The sequence below is a fragment of the Haliotis cracherodii genome, unplaced genomic scaffold (genome assembly GCF_022045235.1).
Source record: "Haliotis cracherodii isolate W230 unplaced genomic scaffold, xgHalCrac1.p SCAF_11, whole genome shotgun sequence".
Lineage (NCBI taxonomy): Eukaryota > Metazoa > Mollusca > Gastropoda > Lepetellida > Haliotidae > Haliotis > Haliotis cracherodii.
This window is the reverse complement of record NW_027266266.1, coordinates 46,725,624-46,743,190: the sequence shown is the minus strand read 5'-3', so window position 1 is coordinate 46,743,190 and position 17,567 is coordinate 46,725,624. Positions and strand designations below refer to the sequence as shown.

The following is a 17,567-nucleotide window of genomic DNA, read 5'->3' as shown; positions in this document are numbered from 1 at the left end:
TGGTATATTCCAAAAGTCACTAATAAAAAAACCGAAACCCAATAAATGAATTAAAAAAACCCACTCGTGGTCATTGGTGCTTGGCTCCTTGTGTTGTCTCCCTCTGTTTCGTAATGTGTACGTTCATGAACCCTCAGTGCACCTGACAGGAGATTACTTGATATGCTGTGTTGCTACTGCTAAAGTTTTCCTTGTGGGCCAGCAGCTTATTAATCATTTGTCTTCGTATTTATACTACGGAAGTAGCATTGTGATAACGCTGTTTACATGAGCATTTTACATTTTTAGATCAGTAACAAGAAAGAGGGAAAAACTATATGCACTTTCAATCCCAAAACAAAGAGTTGGGCACCTCCACTCCAAATGTTTGTCTTAAGGCTGTGGCGGAATAGTGCATGGTCTTTCTCATGTACGACTGTCGTATATATCTGACGTTATGCCCTTGTTGACCTCTAAAACAGAATACATTTTACATTTTTAAATCAGTAACAAGAAAGAGGGAGCAACTGAATGGACCTTCAAAGACTTAATAATAATAAAATCCACTTAGTCCAACATCTTCTATATAGTTTCATGCCTTGTACTTTCACTGTCTCATGACAGCTCTTCTAGCGTTCAATTTTGGTTTCATCAATCGGATAAACATTTGTGCTTTTTCCAGTCTCTGCTTCTTACTACTGGTATACAATTCATAAAAAGGAAAATAATAAATTTCCCGTTTCCGCAATCATCAATGTGTTTCCGTTTTATAAATTTTACACCAGTCATAAGCGGCAGAGGCTGGAAAAAGAACAAATTATGAAACCCAAATTGAACTCTAGAATGCATTGATACATTTGACATTTCAATCGTAAATGTTACACTGCTACTTGACAAATGCTGTAGATTTTAATTCAAATGTCTCCCTACAATTGTTAACTTACGTGGTGTCGTCGCATACGAAATTACATGTTTTAAAATCCTTTTGCTCTCTGTTTCAAAATGTTAATTTTATGCCAGTTCCCCTCCTTCTGTAAACAATTCCATTAAACCATCTACAGTACTGCAAATGCCCATGCAGTATGGCTATGTCCCATTCACACTGCCATACTACTGTAGTGGAGGAATTATCATGCAAGATGTAAAATTAATGTAAAATTAGCAGCCTGAACAATATTTACGATCGTGTTTACAGCCATGGACTTGCAAGGCAAAGGTTACGTTTACCACTAAATCAATAACTAGACTTTCAATCCCCAAACGTAAAAATAAAATTTGTTTTCCCAACTTCAGAATGTTTTGACAAGACCCTCAAGTGGGGTGATGATGAGAGATGATTTATGTTTGAAACCAGAATCTTACCATCTTTACGGTTCCCTTCATGGACATGAAGCAGTACAACTGGCACCTGGGTACCACTCATTGATAACATTACGAATGATTTAAAGTGAGCGATTGAGTATGGTTTTACGCCGCTTTTAGAATGTTTTTTGCAAAATCATGGTGGGGGACATCAGAAATTGGCTTCACATATTGTACCCATGTGGGAAATCGAACCCGATATTCGGCGTGACGAGCGAACGCTTTGAATGATTTAAAGAGGGTAATTAGCCAGTAAAGTGAGTGAGTGAGTTGTGTTTAACGCCGCTTTTAACATTATTCCAGTTATATCGCGGCGTGTCAGCTTAATGTGTGAGGAAAGCCCGAAGTGATGCAAGTCTAAGACGTTTACCACTTCGGTGAAACCCACGAGCACGGGTATGGTGCTGACAAACCTAGAAACATAATTGGGGCGAACCGGGATTCGAACCCACAATCATATTCGCCAGTAGAGACAGTAATGACATTTCTCTGTGCATGTTTCAATTCTCTTAAAACACCGTCTGTAAAACAACTGAGAAAATCCCAATAAACTATAATTTACCTCTTTTACATATCGCATTCCAGTAAATATGTCATCGTTACTGTAACAAGATTTCTATTAAATTCTCATAGACCTTCAAAAGGCGTTTGCGTTTCTTCAAAATTCGAAATCAAGGCTGACATCAGACTGTCTGCCCCTCTTTGATTTTCACCACACTATACTTTAATTCTGATGGGTATCAACTATTTCGATCAATGTAATGTGTTTGCAGATGTTAAAAAAATGTCATAAATGCATTTTACATCAAAATAACATCACCATAGAAAATACACCCATACATGTTTTGATACATGATGAATGTATGACGCAGATTGGTTGGTTGGCTGGTTTGTTGTTTTACGCCGCACTCAGCAATGTTCCAGCTAAATGACGGTGGTCTGTAGATAATCGAGTCTGGACCAGACAGTCCAGTGATCGATATCACGAGCATCGTTCTACGCAACTGGGATCGATGACTTGCAACAACCAAGTCAGCGAGCCTGACCACCCGATCCAGTTAGTCGCCTCTTACGACAAGCAAAGTCATCTTTTACGGCAAGCACGGGTTGTAGAAGAGCTGTTTTACCCCGGATCTTCACGGGTCGAATGACGCAGGCGTTGGGTGTTTATTAAACAATTCAGTGGCAAGATTTATATTACATATATTCGTGTTAAGTCCAAACCGCCAAAGCCATAGAATTATTATCCGTCTAGGATACCTGCTTGAATAGATATGTCGTTAAAATAGATAAAAAATGTCACATTTTATATAATTATACACAGGTGACTTGAATTCAAAAGACTAATGATGGGCAAATTTCGAATTTCATCGTTCAAATATTTTAGCTGAAATTGGTTCGTTCACCGGCATCATTGTTTTAACCTCCTTTCTTACAAGAGTCCATACACACGTTTAAGTTGTCCTAACTGTCAAATTAAGTCTTTGTAAAGCCATTCATTTTACTCACAAGCAAATCGTGTATTGTGTACATTTTTTTATTCATGTCTTGATTTGAATCAACTACAGCGTTGATGAGAATCACTTTGGAAGCACTGCTCTTCATAGTTAAACAAAACTTAGTTTCTGTAAATAAGAAATGACTCGTATAACCTTCAAATAATGTTTATCAACTAATCCACAGCCACATCCACGAAAGACAACTGTGAGCTACAGTACCTCTCTGGCGTCACTAAAACATACGGTTAACAGTAGTTAACACAACGTTAATAGTATACGTTCTATTGCATGTTGAAATCAGTACTCTGGGGAAACAACACTATTAACATATTGCCCAAGGTAAAGTGTTGCATATTGTTCAAACAGACCCACAAGTCCCACAGACGTGAACAAAATACCCAGCATTAAAAATGTGTTTCGATGTAAAAGGAAACATTGACTCGATCTTGTTATTACTCTAAATGGAATATAGATTCCATTAATCCGGGATCTCTCCTCGGGAATCGGTCCAGTGAGAGGTAAAAAGAAAGCTTTCTCAAAGAAAAATGTTTTTTTCTTTATACATGTTCACATGCATTGTTTCTTTTGTTGGAAAGATGTCCGCCTTTGCATATATTACGTTCAACGTGCAAGGAAATAGTGTGTTCATCGAGGAAGTGAAAACTATAAGTTTCTCTTTATAAAAGTGTTACCACATTACGGATACGCACTCATTTCAAAGGGAAAAGGTTAAAATCAAGCACACAAAGTGTTGTGTAGAAAAGTGGGCGTGTTTTTTACACGACCATGTGTTTCTCCCTGTTTCGAATCGCATCAATGAATTTGAGTAAATTTATTCCCGTCTAAACATAAAAGAGATAGAGAGAGAGAGAGACGCTGTGATTACGAATACCCGTCAGTCGATGACGTTTAAAGTTTGCAGTTTGTTTTCTGCTAAAGTGTTGGTATATTTTCTGAAGCATGACCGGCGGCCAACAGCAGTGTAAGATATACGGCTCAAAACATCCCATTGCCATTGGCGGGGTTTGAGCTCTGTCAGACATCAACTAGGCACTCCTTCACGTTCACGGGTGAGTATTAAGACAGCAAACACAGTAAGTATTTTATAATCCTGCTTAGTGTTGATCCAGGAAGCTAAGTTTTATTTTTCACTTCTCCGGGGTTTTCTGAATGCGGAATTGTTACAGGGTCCTTCCAAAGGAGACCATTCATTAACGTGACCCAGGTTTTACATATACCATTAAGTGCGGATTTTGTATGATTGGTGCGCTTTAAATGATAGTTGCTACAATAAATGGGCTAGCCACAGTTACGTCATCGTCAGATGCCGTTAATGGACCGACCATTGGACATTTCTGTACCAAAAGTCCCAGTCACCTCCCCACCTCCCCCCGGAATATTACATTTCGGATTCTAAAAGATCCGTGAAGATCCGGGGTAGAATAGGTCTTCAGCAACCCATGCTTGCCGTAAAAGGCGACTATGTTTGTCGTAAAACGCGAATAACTGGGTCGGGTGGTCAGGCTCGCTGACTTGGTTGATGCATGTCATGATATTAATCACTGGACTGTCTGGTCCAGACTCAATTATTTACAGACCACTGTCATATAGCTGGAATATTGCTGAGTGCGGCGTAAAACAACAAACCAACCAATTCTAAAAGGGTTACGGTCGCCGGTTTCCTTCGCGAAGTGTTTTGAGGACCTATTATGTTATCAGTTCTGGCATGGCTTATATCGAGTGTGAACAGCAGGTCATCATCTGTTAGGTTCCTGCTTCTGCGATAATGACATGATATAACAACATTGCCACCTGCCATGCCAACCATCAACTATATGTTCAAAATAAATAGCGTATAATAATTATTTTTAGCTATTAATATTGTGATCTTGATGGTCTGTCATCAGGTTTCCCTGGCCTCTCAAAGCCATCCAACGACCATAATGCCAATGAAGTTACCTTCGGGTCGTTTATTCTGGGACCACAATGTAAGGATTGTTCGTTTACTGTAGGGGCCAGGTCGGTTATGATCTGTTTTGAATGATATTATTGGCGGGCAGTAGATCTAATTTACATGCTGTGAAAAGCAAAGCTGTTGAAGCTGATACCGGAAATAGTTGATCGTAAGTGCGTTGTGTTAATAGGAAAGACATCATGTTGCACGTGTCACAGTAGAATAGATTTCCTTCACAGTAACAGAACATGTTCTTGAAAATACTTCCTTGTGACAACCACTGAAATGCAACTGCAAGACGACTTTGAATCACGGTATTTCTTTGATAATATATGAAGTAATACATCATTTATGTATCAACCAATGCTAAAGTAAGGTTTGAGGGTCATGCATTTCCTCTCTCGGGAATAAAAGTAACGCTATCACTAGTATAAAATGTCTCATGCAAAATTATTTATACATTTGAAACTTATGGAAGGTGACACAACGCGCTTGTCCCGATCTCTCTATCGCCATTTTGAATTCTTTAATGCGTAATTTGCATATAGGCTTGTCGAAACATTCACAAACTCTGTAACACGCAACACGGGATTCTGAAATCCTTACGGCATAACTATTGAATTGCATGGAATGCATACAAAATCAACAGAGACCGATTGGGCAGAACGCCAACCGCTGGACGCGCTTTCACCAATCTACTAAAATTAAATATGACTAGCGAGGCGTAGCGCCTATATACACATTGAGAACATTCAAATGTTCACAGCCGTATGGAAGTAACCTTTCACAACACGCTAGTAAGAAGATCTGACCTACATCCGGGCTTTTTCCCTTAAAGCACCGCCATCCCCTTGTCATTAGCTGAGTGGCCGCACGTACCCCTGCTAAAAATAAATATTCCACTAGCCTAAACCCAATTCATCGATTTAGCAAACAGTCGGTGAAAGGTGCGTTGTTACAGCGAGGTCACAACGCTTTCTTCAGTCACTTGGGGTAACACAAAAAGCAAGTAGATAAGATATAATATTGACATGTAATTTGCAATTTAGGCCACGCCCACAGATGTGCGGGTGCCAGAACGTATCTTTTCTTCGATATGTGACGTCACTTCCTACAGCGGAACTGTCAATATTACCGCCATGGCAGTGAGCGGAGTCGAAGCAGACGAGAACTTTGACATATTTTCATGCACTTTTGTATTGATGGACGAAGTAAACTGATAAAGCTACATAATGAGGGGATCGGTAAGTTCATTTGTGTGACTCCATGAATGTATTTCGAGACTTTAGCGAGCCAGTTAGCTGCGATCACTGGCTATCGCGAAACAATGCTCGGACCGAGTCCCACTGAATGTATACTCGGGGCGGTCGTTTTGCGGCAGACTTGTTTCAACGCTTGACGACCGGTGTACGATTCTATTGAAACTACTTGGGGTTTGGCGAGCTGTTGTAATCTGTCGTGGGATAAGGGGCGCCCGGTTTTCGAGGCTGCCTCCGCTGTGTGTTCTCTGTATATGAATGCTATTTGCATGTTTGTGGTTCACAAAGCGTATGTGAAGGGTTGTGTATCATCGCTCGGTCACGTGGATCGGTACTCGTTCTCAGAGGTAATAAAACCGCTTATTCACCACATCTATTTATGTGATTCAGTGTAAGTTATCACGATGTTATTGTTGATTGACTTTGTCTATCCAGGTAATTAACCTACTTCCTGTATATTACCTGTGTAATGAATTATTGAGTATTCTGTATTTAAGTCACATTAATTCCAACTAAAATTATTTTTTCACAAACTGGATGAATGTATTTTTCCAACTTTTTTATTATTTTGATGGAGGCTCACAAAAACAATTGTCTTGCATAATTATGTTACAAATATCATGATATTAGCTATTAATAAGTTATTTGTTTTGATTAAAAAAGGCTCAAATGAGAAGGTTGTTTTTTAAAATGTGAAAAGTTATTTTTCTGAAATTCGTTGACTTGTCGGCTCATTATGTATTTGTGCATAGTATTGTGGGAATATTGATATTGTGTGACAGTGCCCATATTGTTGATATCTGAGTATTTGCAATGTTGACATGAGATGCATTGATTTAATATGTGATGTTTTTGTCAAGTAATTTATAAAAGTTAATCGTTTTAATTTGGGTATATGCTAACAAGTGTTTCAAAATGTTAAGGGAATTGGTTATTTTTTGTTATGAATAAGATGAAGAATTTAAGAAATTAATCAGAAAATGCTTTTGCATGGTGCCTGCATTTTAATGTAGATTTCTTTGTTGTTTAACTCCGCACACAGCAATTTTCCAGCTATATGACGATTGGTCTGTAAATAATGGAGTCTTGTCCGGACAATCCAGTGATTGACATCATGAGCATCGATCCATGCAATTGGGATACGATGATATGAATCAGCCAAGTCAGTGAGCCTGACAACCAGATCCTGTTAGTCACCTTTTATGGCAAGCATGAGTTGCTGAAGACCTATTCTAACCCGGATCTTCATTGGTGTTTTAATGTAGGTACCCATGAAGATCTGGGTTAGAATAGGGCTTGTTGTAAGAGGCGACTATGCTTGTTGTAAGAGGCGACTAAATGGACTTATTTCAGGCACTTGATACACTTAATTTGGCATCGATTCACATTTTCCTTGCTGCCTGTTGTCATAATACAGTATGTAAACTTTGTTTCTTATTCTTTTCTCATAGAGAAAAGTTGAGTAGACTCAGTGACATGTTGATGGATATTAGTCAGTTGTCCTTCTCTCCTGTATGAGCGAGTCTATGGACTCTTTTCTCAGTCTAATGGATGGGTTTTCCATTCAAAATGTTGTAGGCAGTATTGAGATACTTACCGTATCGTGGCGTCTGTGTCGGGATATGTTTCATGTCGAGTGACACCTGTATAGTGACATATCTACACAGAAGGCCTGGGTTTGATTCCCCACATGGTTGCAATGTGTAAAGCCCATTTCTGGTATGCCCTGATGAGATTTGTTGCTTTGATCAGGCTAAGAGTGGGGTCAAACCCACTCACTCACTCAGCGACTTGCATAATTCAGTCAAGATTTTTATGAATTTTAGGTTTTAAGTCCTACTGCCAGAGTTGGAACAGTGAGTTTGAGTGAGCCTATGCGGATTCAAGGTCTGAATATGTTACAGTGCCCAAGTACTCTTGGTTTGTTTGTTCGTTTCTTGTTTAAAGCCGCACTCAGAAATATTCCAGCAAAATGACGGTGGTCAGTAAACCATTGAGTCTTGACCAGACAATCCAGTGACCTAGGGGGTTCCAAGTCTTGGTTGGTTGGGTTGGGGATATACTCTTGGTTTGTTTGTTGTTTTGCGCTGCACTCAGCAATATTCAAGCTGTGTGACGGTGGTCTGTAAATAATCAGCCTGGACCAGACAATTCAATATCATGAGCATCGATCTACACAATTGGGATACAATGACAAACATCATCTCATGGTACTTGTCTTAACTGTAAATTAGGTTCTAGTGTTTTTTTCTGTTTAATCAGACTGAATGTGTGTCATCATGACCATGCAGTTTTGATTGATGGTTATATATGCAGTCGGCAAATGGCTGCCTGGCCCATATTTTGTGTCCACAGTAACTCACTCACTGGTCTGAAAAAGTGAGTTGGGGCTTTAGCAATATTACTGCTATACCTTGGCATGGGGACACCATAAATGGGCTTTACACATTGTACCCATGTCAGGAATTGAACCTAGGCCTTCTGTGTGACGTGCGAATGCTTTAACAAGGTGAACCCACAGCCCCAGTCTGAAAACGACACTTGCCATGTGACGGTGCTGTGCCTACAATGGATCTGTTTTATTGACAAATCATGAAATTTTGAACAGATGTTGACGTATAAAGGCCAAATTTTATTCAAATTTTTGTGTTTATGTGTTCCCACACATGAAAACTTTTTCTGCCCTCCTGCTTGTCTACAGATGTCTCATCAATCCCAACATGTTCCAGAAAATGAACCGATCTCAAAACCTGGACTGATTGTCATGCATTTTTATCAAATTATGTAGAAGAATGTCCTTCCCAACGACAAAAGTTGACAGAATCATGAAAAATTGTCGAACGCCATTTGTTTCTAGCTAAATCACTGTCTGTATAAACCATTGGAAAGGTCTTGTGAAAATATGTCAAAATACAACTTGAGGCTTGGTGCACAATTTGAATGATCCCGGGATGGAAATTAATGCTTGCCTGTAGACCTGAGGCTAGTAGAAATTACTCAGGGCTAATAAATTATTCTTCTTCTAGCCCTTGGACCTGAAAGTTTGTTTGCACATGCTGTAAGTATCTATTGTCTTCTCGATTAGTGGTGTTATGACTGCTAATTCTCTCAATTGAACTAGCTAAAATGAAGATTGTGTGTCAATGTAATTCATGTTGTCAACCTCTGGCCTGTATTATTTTAATGCTGCCCTGACATTGTTCAATGTTGAGGGGATGTACAAGCATTCTCTTCTGTCATCCTCTTTTGTTACATCTTTCACTTGATTCAAATGTCAAAGTTACTGTCAGTGCATCACTGCTATTCACATATGAATGTAAATAATTCAAGAAGTATTGAGAAGTGAGGGCGACTCGATACATAGAGGAAGTTTGGCATGAGGAATGAAATGTCAAATGTCGGTGATATGGTTGAGTATTAGAATTGAAGGGAAATGAAGGGGTATCGTTTGTTTTTGCATCAAATACAAATGCCTTTTTGACAGAGACTTACTGAAAATAAGATATTGCAACAGTCTGTGACTTACTTCAGCCGCCATGGCCATTAGCCCTAAACCTGAGTAGTAAAATTCTGTTCCGTCTAGTAACATCAACCAATAAGCAAAGAACCAAGTTCGGGCTAGTATACTCAAAGGTCTTTGGAACAGGCTGTTGCTAATAATATAAATATTGTCCAATTTTTAAGTCATCTGTCTCAGTGGTTTTGCAGTGTTCCCTTGAATCATGTTGGATTGTCTGGCCATACTTGATTATGTTTACATTCCTAGGATATATCTGGAATATTGATCGCTGTGGCATAAGATACACAATTTGTTTTGTAGATAATTAAACATGTAACCCATGCTTGCCGTAAAAGGCGACTAACGGGATCAGGTGGTTAGGCTCGCTGACTTGGTTGATGCAGGTTATCGTATCCCAATCGCTTGGATTGATGCTCATGATGTCAATCACTGAATTGTCTGGTCCAGACTTGACTATTTACAGACCGCCATCATATATCTGAAATATTGCTTAGTGCGGCGCTAAACAACAGACAACAGACAGACCTTCCTGACATTGTTATGTCTATCAGTTTGTGATAATTAGACTCGGATGTATTTGGAAGGAAACTGGATTAATCATAGTAATTATGTATTAGCAATTTCCTGTATATATCAATAACGACTAATCCCCCATGATTTATCATCCAATTGACAAATGAAATAATGATTGTCTCCTTGTCTCCAAATTTACAAAATAAATATTGACTGATTTGAAAAAAAATGAAGAGGGTGTGGTTTCTTCATTTAGATACCAACACACATTAGCCGAAATACTGCAAAGGTTTTAAGATATTTAGGTATGAGCATGATGAGTGGAACATTTCTTTTTGAATGATATTTTTAAAATGGAAAGAATGATTTCAAAACATTGTTAGAATATGCTTGATAAAAAATCTGCCAAATTGGTCCAAATGTTCAGTTCAACATTTACAATCTCAATTGTGGTCCTGGGCACCAACTGGTCACACTACTCAGTGGAGCAACCAACAGGTTTTCTTAATAATTCACTTGCTATGTGCTATGTCTCTCTAATTGAAACTGAAACAAATTTTTACATGTATCGCTATTGTAAGCTTTTGTGACATGTGACACACATGACTAAAAGTAAATCAGAAGTCACCTGACACATCATTTTACATGTTTTAAGCAGAATTATTTTTTTAAAAGGTCTATCATGTTTATCTATTGTACACCATTTCTGGTTTACCCAGCCGTGATATTGCTGGAATATTGCTAAAAGCGGCGTAAAACCATACTCACTCACTTACTCACTCATTGTTTTAAAAATGTTCAATACGCTAGACCCAACGAAGTAAACATATGTTGAATAGTACTGAAAACCTAAAGAAATCAATACCCAGCGTGAATAACATGTGACACTTGTAAGTCAATACTCAGTGGCTAAAACACAACCATTTTTTCGTTAGTATAGTGCACACCTTTTAAAATAACTACAGCTGTGTCGAGGGGAGTGCACAAGTGCATACCGTAAGTGCATAACAAGGAAATACCATGTCAAGAAATCTGTCCTGAAGTACACAAATTAATCATATAATTACACTGTACTGGTTATAACAAGTGTTCATTGTATATCTGAACTTGCGTTGTAACTTATTTTATTAATTTCATTCAAATATCACTCAATATTATTTACATTTTGGCAAAATTGTGTTGGAAGTGATTGGTAGATCGCAAAAGTCACTGTTATTTTCAGAAACCACTGTCAGATTACCGCTATAGACAATTTGAAACACACTATAGTTGACAGAGAATAGTTACATATATCATAAATATGATACATTGACTCTTCAAGGTAATATTTGTTGTAGTTTGACTATCATGTGTCAACGTAAAGTTTTTGTGAGTGTGGGAGCCTGGAGTGTGACTGGTTACATTGTTCTGTAGGTAAAAAGTTAACCGGCAGTAGCGGTTTTTATTATTATTAATATTTTTAATCTGCAGAGTAACACAAGCCGTGAAGATCCAGGGTAGAATAGGTCTTCAGCAACCCATGCTTGACGTAAATGACAACTATGCTTGTCGTAAGAGGCTACTAATGGGATCGGGTGGTCAGGCACATGGAATACGACAACATGCATCAACCAAGCAAACCTGACCATCCGACCCCATTAGTCATCTCTCACAAAAAAGCAGATAGACACATATATATATATAGTCACCTCTTACAGGAAGCATGAATTGCTGGAAACTTATTCCCTACCTGGATGTTCACAGATCTAAGTGCATTGTAACACTTAACACCATATACCATATTTTCTTGAGAATAGTGCGCACCCAAGTATAATGCGCACCCCCCTCTAGCGAATTCATTATTTTGGAAAATTCTTTTTTAATATCATTCGCAGAAAAAAATTACACAATACCCCTTCAGGTGATAAGCAACTTGGTCAGTAAAAATTTGAAATCACCAGACATGTTGATTTACTGTTTAAATTGTATTTTTTTGGTTAGGCATTGTTTACATGCTGTTTTACATGCTGTTTTACATGCTCGGATAAAGATTACCTTATGTATTTTCTCGTAAACTAAAGGGGGGACGGGTGGCCTGGATGGTGCAGAGTTGCATCCCTTTGGCCTGCCAGAAACTTGATGATTGTGGGTTCGAATCCTGGGTCGCCCCGATTATGTTTCTAGGTTTGTCAGCACCATACCTGTGCTTGTGGGTTTCACCGAAGCGGTAAATGTCTAAGACCTGCATCACTTGGGCTTTCCTCCCACATTAAGCTGACACGCAGTGATATGACTGGAATACTGTTAATAGCGGCGTTAAGCACAACTCACTCACTCACTGTCGTAAACTAAGTCAGAAACAGCAATCAGCTGTACACACGTTTTCTTGGAATCTACCGGTGATTCGGTTAAAACTTACCCAATGATAAAGCTTGAAAAGATTTTGATGCAAGGATCGGGAAAAATTGTATCTGAAACTATATATTTATCAGGAATAATATCTTCCAATATCATATTATGTTTATTGCAGCTTTTGCTAAGTAAATTTAAAATAATAATGACCCTAAATGTAGCGCTTTGGTGCAGCTGATCGCTATTGCCGATTATTCTTTTTCACATGGAACAATTTGACCAGTCACCATTGAAGCTCCAGCGCACGTGAGAACTACATGTTGACATAGAATTGTCAAACTACAACAAATATGACTTTTTAACGAGTCAAAGTATCGCATTTATGATATATGTACCGGTATCCATTTTTTTCAACTAAAGTTCATTTCAAGGTGTCAATAGCAGTAATCTGAGCGTGGTTGCTGTTAATAATGGTGAGATGTGCGATCTTCCGATCGCTTTACACACAATTTTTCTGAAATTAATTAAAACAATAATTAAAAGGAATTTTGAATGAATGAAATACGTTACAAACATTAGTCCAGATGTACAATGAACACTTTTTATAACAAGACAGTGTAATTACAAGATTACATTGTGTACACCAGTACGGATTTTCAGTGTTTCGTGCTCACGGTTGGGGGAAAAAACATTAAAACTCATTATGGCCTGTTTCATGCGCACTCCCTTCTACACAGCTCTGGGTTTTTTTAAAAATAAGTGTGCACTATACTCTAGAAAATACAGTAATTCTGATGTGAGGACCTAGTAGACTTGTGGATTTCAATTTTTCTTTCTTGATTCTGTACTGAAGCTTGTGTCTTTATCAAGCAAGTCATATGCCACTGAAAGATATGTTAGGATTCATTTTGTCAAGAAACAGAAAAAATATTGTGTTACATTAACTTATAAACCAATATGGCCCAATATAGATATGATCTTCTTTACGAAAAAATATTTGTTTTGCCATTTTCACCACAATTACATCATGAGTGACGATATTTTGACTACTGAATACAGAGGAAACCTTTCAAAATGAACTGGCACGCTGGCTCCAGATATAGCTCATTTAATTGGTCCATCCAGTCAGTGACGTTATGACATGTAAGCATGGTATATGTATTCTGTTAAGATTTACAACTGGAATGAAGTGAAGTGAGTGATTGTTATGTTGACAACTTGAGCTCAGAAAATGTATTACATGTTTGTTAGATGACAAAATTCACTTTTAGTGATGATATGTAAGGCAGTCCTTGATATAGTAAAATAGCGTTTAAGTAAAACCTTCTAATAATGATGTGTTTGGATATGCAGGCTCCAAAGATTTTGGGCACCAACTGAGACTGTCTGGACAAATTAATATATAATCATATATGACTAGATTAATCAGTCATTTTGGCAATTGGTTGATGGGTATAAAAGCCCCAAACATGTGACAATATCTGCTGAAAATTAACAGGAAATTTTTCTGACATAAAAAATGCTGTGGTATTGGTACAAGCAAACCATTTGAGGATTCGAACATGGTCAAAGTTGGTTGAAAATGGTTTAGAACACCCTGGGACACTACAGCACACACCAATACTTGCTTGTCGTGAATAAGTAGACTGTACGCTACATGTAGTGTTGTTCCCAACATCATCCAGAGAGCAAGGTGTCTAGACTAGCAGGGTATTCTTGTAAATAATGTTTTTTTAAGTTTAAAGATTGTATACTGGTTTGAAATACTGGATCAGGAATCAGAACATAAACTTGTGACATTAATCACAGGTTACCCAAGCCAAGACCACCCAAACCATATTTTCACCACCAACATTGGTTGCTGGGGACCTATTCTAACTCGGAATTCATACAGGGCTCAGCTTCTGAAATAAGTGTTCTTGAGAATTTAAGTGTCTTGGCAAAAAAATTGTACGAGTAAGGTGTATTTCATTTGTCACTATTTTTCAGGGGTATTCAAATACCTAGATTTCCTACTTGTCCAAGGGCGAGTAAACTTAAAAATTCTGCTAGGCCCCCCAGCCTGATTTTCAACTTACCCTGCTAAATCAGAGAAAAGAAGGAAACTTTATTTTTTTATGACAATGCTTCATTAACTGAAGCAACAGCTAATGGGAGATGTGCAGAATAGAAAAATGACTTGTCAGGTACTTCATCTGCAGTTGACAAACACATGCATTTTCTAGGTTTCAAAGTTCATTGTTTTAACCCCTTAATGCCTAGCACCAGAGAGGGTAACAACAAGTACCATCTTTTGACGTCTTTTGGTATGACGCGGCCTGGAATCAAACCCCAAACCTTCCACACTCCGGGCTGACGCTCTACCACTAGACCACGAGGCGGCCCATACAAATTGAAAACACCTGCTGTTTTCCTCATAAAGAAGGGTAATTGTTGGATGGTTAGTTTAAAAAATTATCTGTTAGAGCGTGCAGTCCTAACAAATATCTACTATCCAAATATTATTTAAAGTCATTCCATCATTTGATGCATCCTAGTTTTTTTTTCAGTTCAGGAATAATTAATAGCAGCATTCTGTGCCCAAATCATTTGAGTCTACATCCAAAGTTCCATGCCTTTCTGTTGGTGTAATTTTCAGTAGTTTTTCAAGTTAATATATGTACTATCAGATTACTTGACCTTGAGACATGTTTTGAGACCAAAAAACAATGTTTCTGAACCATATAGACTTGGTCTTTTTTGTGCTGAAAGATTCGTAGAACAGAGGCTATGATTGTGCCAGCATCTTAAGTTCATAAAATGCTAAATAGTTGTATGTAAGTAATGAACATCATGAACTTTTGACTTGCTGTTTGGCTTACTGACATTTAGAAGCATTAATGACCCTCAACAAATTGTGCTTGAATTGCACTATCCTGAAGTTTGATCTGGGATAAAAATAAAAAGTGTCTAAAACCCCTTTCCATCCTTGTTAGTTGGAAGGGCCTTACATATGTGGGTGCAGTGTTTAGAATTCGCGCCTGCTCGACAGTCAGAGTTTGTCTATTTTGCTGACGGTTGGTCAGTTTTGAAAAGTTGCACGCGTGATGGTCGGGGGTTAAAGTTACTAAGTTGACAAGCTACCAGTTTATTGTTATTTTCTGAGAACTAACATTAAACAGTACTATTCTTATGTTTACCCTTTTGTTCGTTAGCCTTGAAAATTGTGGACTGGCAACATTTTATCTGGTCTGGTAACTTTGCAATGTTGCCCTGTCCGGTTGTCTTACTGAAATTTTGGGAAATTTTGTATACTGGTGTGTAGGCCAATCATTGCAACGTCATATTTGATAAGAGCCAATCAAATGGACTGTTCCGTGAAGTACTGCAATCGGCACATCTTCTAAGCACCCCACAGCAATATCTATTTCCCTGCACTCTCATTAGGAGGTTAATGAATGGGTCACTGTGATAGAGCTTGTGGGGCGGTTGGGTAGCCTAGTAGTTAAAGCGTTCGCTCATCACGCTGAAGACCCGGGTTTGATTCCCGACATAGGTACATTGTGTGAAGCTCATTTCTGATGTCCCCCCGCCTTCATATTGCTGGAATATTGCTAAAAGCGGCATAAAACCATACTCACTCACTCACTCACTCACTGATGGAGCTTGTTTCATAACATTTCATATGCACACTTCTCACTTCTGATGTAAATATAGCTTTTAGTGTATTATGTTGATAAATATTTATGGCCAACATGCATGTGATGCTGGCGATATGAGATTTGCCTTATTCCCGAACATATGTGCTATTTCTTGCATCATAATGGAAATAGATGTGGCAATGCCTTGTTGCCACACTCTAGAAGAAGCAAAATGTATGGTCACTCAAATCAAATATCCGCAATATTAAAAGAAATCTCAGAGTACCGGGTAACATGTCATGCTAGTTCCTTATGCTAGGCCGCCCCGTCCTTTGCCACTGTTCCAACACTTCTCAGACTGAATTCTTCTGGCACCATTCACTTGTGAGGACAGTTCAGCAAGTTTGGACGTTTACTTCTTTTTCAGATTTCACCTTCTTCCATTTGAATGGGGGTTGGGTTGTCAGGCTTGATGACTTGGTTAAGTGCATGTCATATACCCCGACAGTGTGGGTTGTTGTTCATGATATCAACCATTCATTTACCTGGCCTAGACTCAATTATTTACAGGATGCTGTGATATGGTTTAAAGATATAACTCCTCAAGTCTTTAAAAATGTTTCGATTCCCCACATTGGTACAATGTGTGAAGCCCATTTCTGGTGTACCCCCTACTGTGATAGTGCTGGAATGTTGCTAAAAGCGACGTAAACCATACTGAAACTCACAACCATCTCACTTATTTTAAAAATGTTGTTTTCATGCTTTTTGAGAACTGTCGATATGACATTTGTATGTGTACTTCATGTTCATGCTGAAAAGTAACGTGGCCCATGTGAGCAAAGTCAATGTTCTTAACTTTTGAAATTAAACATTATCTGAAATAGCATTTTAAACAGAATTGTTTAAACTGATGTTCATTCTGTGTTTTTAAGGTGATATTAGGCTGGATCTAAGGGAGTAAAAATGAATTAGATACCCAAAGTAAACTTTCAAAATACCCAAAGTTAATGAAATCATTGTAACTACTCAATTTCTAAAAGAATTATATGGAGCCCTGTATCAGTGGTATCAAACATGCTTACTATTGCATTGAAATCCTTGAACCAACCTACTTTATGACTCACTACTTGAAATGAACACTGACAATAAGAAATATATGCAGTCTGATCATCATATGCTTTCAGTAAAGCAGGGGGCGGTCGGGTAGCCTAGTGGTTAAATCGTTCGCTCGTCACGCCGAAGACCCGGGTTCGATTCCCGACATGGGTACAATGTGTGAAGCCCATTTCTGGTGTCCCCTGCCGTGATATTGCTGGAATATTGCTAAAAGCAGCGTAAAACCATACTCATTCACTCACTCACTTCAGTAAAGCAGTTTTTTAGAAACTTATGAGCTGATACTGTAAGTTGTTTTACATTCTTGTGGAATTGTTGATGCTTTAAAGTTTTGACTGCAACAGCTATATCCTCTTCAGCCATTTAAGAAATTTGTTGAAATTTCATGAGAAACTCTTCCATTAGTATTTT

The 17,567-nt window shown here is 38.3% G+C and overlaps 1 protein-coding gene across 2 annotated transcripts in view; it reads left to right on the top strand.

The window, feature by feature from the left end:
• The first annotated feature begins 5,924 nt into the window (after window positions 1-5,924).
• Window positions 5,925-17,567, top strand: part of LOC139456562 (microtubule-associated protein futsch-like) — a 34,940-nt gene continuing 23,297 nt past the window's right edge. The window contains exon 1 of one of the 2 annotated variants that reach the window (XM_071238345.1): window positions 5,925-6,038. In XM_071238345.1, the coding sequence (XP_071094446.1) occupies window positions 6,027-6,038 (12 nt within the window). In that variant the 5' untranslated portion in view covers window positions 5,925-6,026. Of the gene's footprint in view, window positions 6,039-6,265; window positions 6,401-17,567 lie in introns of those variants that run through there. The other variant, XM_071238344.1, reaches the window with a different exon arrangement.